Source organism: Sinocyclocheilus grahami, unplaced genomic scaffold (assembly GCF_001515645.1).
Source record: "Sinocyclocheilus grahami isolate Dianchi unplaced genomic scaffold, SAMN03320097.WGS_v1.1 scaffold24.1, whole genome shotgun sequence".
In the NCBI taxonomy this organism is placed as follows: domain Eukaryota; kingdom Metazoa; phylum Chordata; class Actinopteri; order Cypriniformes; family Cyprinidae; genus Sinocyclocheilus; species Sinocyclocheilus grahami.
This window is the reverse complement of record NW_015505203.1, coordinates 1,551,955-1,555,526: the sequence shown is the minus strand read 5'-3', so window position 1 is coordinate 1,555,526 and position 3,572 is coordinate 1,551,955. Positions and strand designations below refer to the sequence as shown.

General features: G+C 34.6%; 1 protein-coding gene across 1 annotated transcript in view; it reads right to left on the bottom strand.

Annotated features, from left to right (window-relative positions):
* pik3c3 (phosphatidylinositol 3-kinase, catalytic subunit type 3) overlaps positions 1–3,572 on the bottom strand; it is a 17,825-nt gene that overhangs the window by 2,695 nt on the left and 11,558 nt on the right. Inside the window, exons 18-22 of the mRNA XM_016246905.1 lie at positions 2,842–2,911; positions 2,670–2,734; positions 2,089–2,173; positions 1,921–1,995; positions 1,658–1,826 (exon numbers count right to left, since the gene is read on the bottom strand). Of these exons, the coding sequence (XP_016102391.1) occupies positions 1,658–1,826; positions 1,921–1,995; positions 2,089–2,173; positions 2,670–2,734; positions 2,842–2,911 (464 nt within the window). The remainder of the gene's footprint in view (positions 1–1,657; positions 1,827–1,920; positions 1,996–2,088; positions 2,174–2,669; positions 2,735–2,841; positions 2,912–3,572) is intronic.

Here is a 3,572-nt window from a genome sequence, read left to right as displayed (position 1 = left end):
TCTATTATATAATATCCATTTCTGATGTCGCCAATAATTAGAGATGCACCGAAATTCCGGCTACCGAAAATGAGTTCAGGTTTCACTTTCATGTGGTGCGACGCTCTGCGTATTATCCCGCTCTATGCGCTCCACTGTCCACTCATACACTATTCATGCTCATCGGAACAGCAAAGTCCAAAAATCAAGCTGACAGGAAACATATTTTTTTACAGTATTGTTTCTGTCTGCAATAGCCCTACTGTGTTGTAACATGGTGTGGTATATGGGCAACTCTGGTAACGCTGCCCTCTCATTCATTGATCTGCTAACCGCTATGTTATGCTCGCGTGTTCTGATAATAATAGCGTTCTAGGAGGACTAAACATTACTTGGATAATTGGTAAAAAAAATAAAATAAAAAAATAAAATAAAAAATCTCTTAATCTCTTTAAACCTACCTGAAAAACTAAAAAGCAATTTATTTCATTTGTAGGCCTATCGTTATTTTTTATTTGTGCTATCATTAGTAATGTGTTTATTTGTTCTTATTTTATTAGTGACTGCTTACTTGTAATTTTTTGTTCAATTCAAAGTTTGAAATCAATATATCTCATGCTACTGCAACAAAATTGGAGTCAACAAAAAGTCTCTTCATTAGAAATTATCCTACTGATTGCCACCATTGATGGACATAAAATGTAATAATATTAAAAATATCTGTATGACAGTATATTCTGCAGTTCTTCCCTGCTGTATCGAATATTTATTATTAATCTTTATTTGACCGACCCTCTAACTCTAGCACTTTCTATTCTATTTTAATTCTACTTCATCTATTTATCTTCTTTTTTATAAAAAAAAACTAACACTAGCTTTCTATTTTTTCTATTCTATCTACTTGTTTTTCTTTTTGTGTGTGTATGTGTGTGTATATATATATATATAAAAAACCTTGCTAAGTGTACTGCGTTAGGCTAACCGAGACTTGTCATTTGCACTTACATATTGTTGCTCTTTTGTTAGTTTTGATCGCTTCTATTGTCCTCATTTGCAAGTCGCTTTGGAAAAAAGTGTCTGCTAAATGACTAAATGTAAATGTAATGTAAATGAATATCTATACTTTTCAAAGTATCATATCAAAGTTAGAAATTCAAATATTGTTACAAAAGTAATTTTGTAGGGTGCCACAAATTTGTTAAAATTTCCAAAGGGTGCCGCGACTAAAAAAAGGTTGGGACACACTGATTTAGTCTACTGATATACTCCATAAATGAAGTACACTACGATTCAAAAGTTTGGGGTCAGTAATGTTTTTGAAAAAAAGTCTGTAATGCTTACCAAGGTAGCATTTCATTTGATCAAAAAGAGTAATATTGTGAAATATTGTTATAACTTAAAAAATAACTTCTCTATTTTAATATATTTTAAAATGTAATTTATTTCTATGATGGCAAAGCTGAATTTTCAGCAGCCAATACTCCAGTATTTTTGTGACATGAACTTTCATTTAAATTCTTCTAATATGCTGATTTGGTGCTCAAGAAACATTTCATATTATTATAAATACTGACTGCCACTTTTGATCAATTTAATGCACCAATGCTGCATATACTACTTTCTTTCAAAAAGTCAAACTTTTAAATATTAGTGTGTATGTCTTCCGTTTGTAACTCACCTGCGCAGGTGCAGGAAGGCAGTGTAGCACTGTTTCCTGAACTCCTGGTATTGTTCACTCTGCATGCCCCCCATCCCCTCCACCATCTCCTTGCTCAGCTTCATGGGGGGTGGCAGGGGTTTAGGGTCCCGACCCAAAATATATCCAAAATCGATATGAAACAGCTTCCCTGCAAGCCAGAGAGACAGATCAGCATATCCAATCTGTTTTTATTTTCAGTGCTTGCAAGTCATTAAAAATTGTGGTGCATTTATGGAAGGTACCAGTCTTTGTGAGAAGCAAGTTGTCTAGATGTCTGTCTCCAACCCCTAAGATGTATGTGATGACACAATAGCCCGCTGAAATATAGATCATGATTTAGCAAATTTTTAAAATTCTAAATAAATAATGAGCTAAATATAGTACTAATGGATCCAGAAACTGAGGCTCACCACAGCTTTTAACGTATGTGTCCATGACTTCAGAGCTGATGCCGTATGGCCCCTTATCATTCGGAGCGTGCTTTCGGAAGAAACTCTGCATGGAGACATAGTTTACCAAGAGAAATACAAAGATATGAGACTTCATTCTTTAGATATATTACAAATAAACACAGAGAAATGTGTTTCATACACAAAAATGTGGTATGTGCCATACCTAATTGAACAATTAATTAAAATTGTATTTTATAAAAGTATATTATACAATAGCATACGCAGCACACACACATTTTATTTTTAATAAAATATAAATAAAATAATAAAATAAAATATAAATAAATAAGGCTTCTAGAATTTACTAACTGTGGTAGGCCATATCACGTTTTCAATTTTATTTGAAATAATCGGGCAGTTCTTTTTATGACCATGTTATGCAGAGGTGTCCGCTTCTACGTAGCTTAAACCTGCTTCAACACACCTGCTAGGATGTTTCTAGTGATCCTGAAAACCTTGATTAGCAGGTTCAGGAGTGTTTACTTTACAATTTGGTCTTCCAGGAGCAGTATTGGACAACTCCTGATACATTGCATTACCTGAATGTTGCCTTCAGTTGCCAAAACCTCAGCCACAGGTACTGACTGCACAAACTGCATAAAACCTGCAGACAAATCATATGCATCCAGTGCAAAATGAAACTCCAATACAGTATGTGAATTGACTGGCTCGTGGGTTTGTTCTGCATGCAATAAGTGAATCAGTACTGACCATGTTTGGTGCTCGTCGCCAGAACTTTGTATGGAGTCAACTTTAGGTCCAAATTCTCTTTCCTCAGCAACTGTTAAAGAGAATGTTGAGAAAATATTGAAAACAATTAACAAAAAATTCAATGTATAAAATTAATAAAATTAAATACTACTAAATATATTTTTTTAATTTAGTGGTAGCTTTATATAAAATAAATTATGTCTATGTAGAAAATTGGATTTTTGTGTGTACGAGAATGTAAGAATGTAATGAATTGTATGAACAATATGTGTCCTTTTGGTACTGTGTGATGAGTAGGTTTGCCGTGATAGACGGTGCTGACGGTGATACCGGTGTTAAGCCGCAACACCGGTTACCTCACTTGCCCACCGCGGCACCAACCCCCACCGTCGGTTAGATTTTTTTTATAGTAATAAAAATGATTTAGTTCAGTAAAAGAACATACACTACAATTAAAAACTGAACACGGCTGCTCAATGCAGCGTGCCGAACGACAGTCGCATCACAGATCAGATTTCATTTTTCCAGTGAGGAGAGTGAGTCGAGCTGACTGACAAGAAGAGTGAGGTGAGACAGACAATACGATTGCGGATGATTTCGTTTCGAAACGAAATGCAAAAGTGCCTGTTTGGCAGTATTTTGGATTCTGAAAAGCCTGTTGAATTTTGCCGTTTATCTAAGATGATTTTGGAAGTTTTTTTAAACATTCGTTTCTTATTTAATTGGTTCCA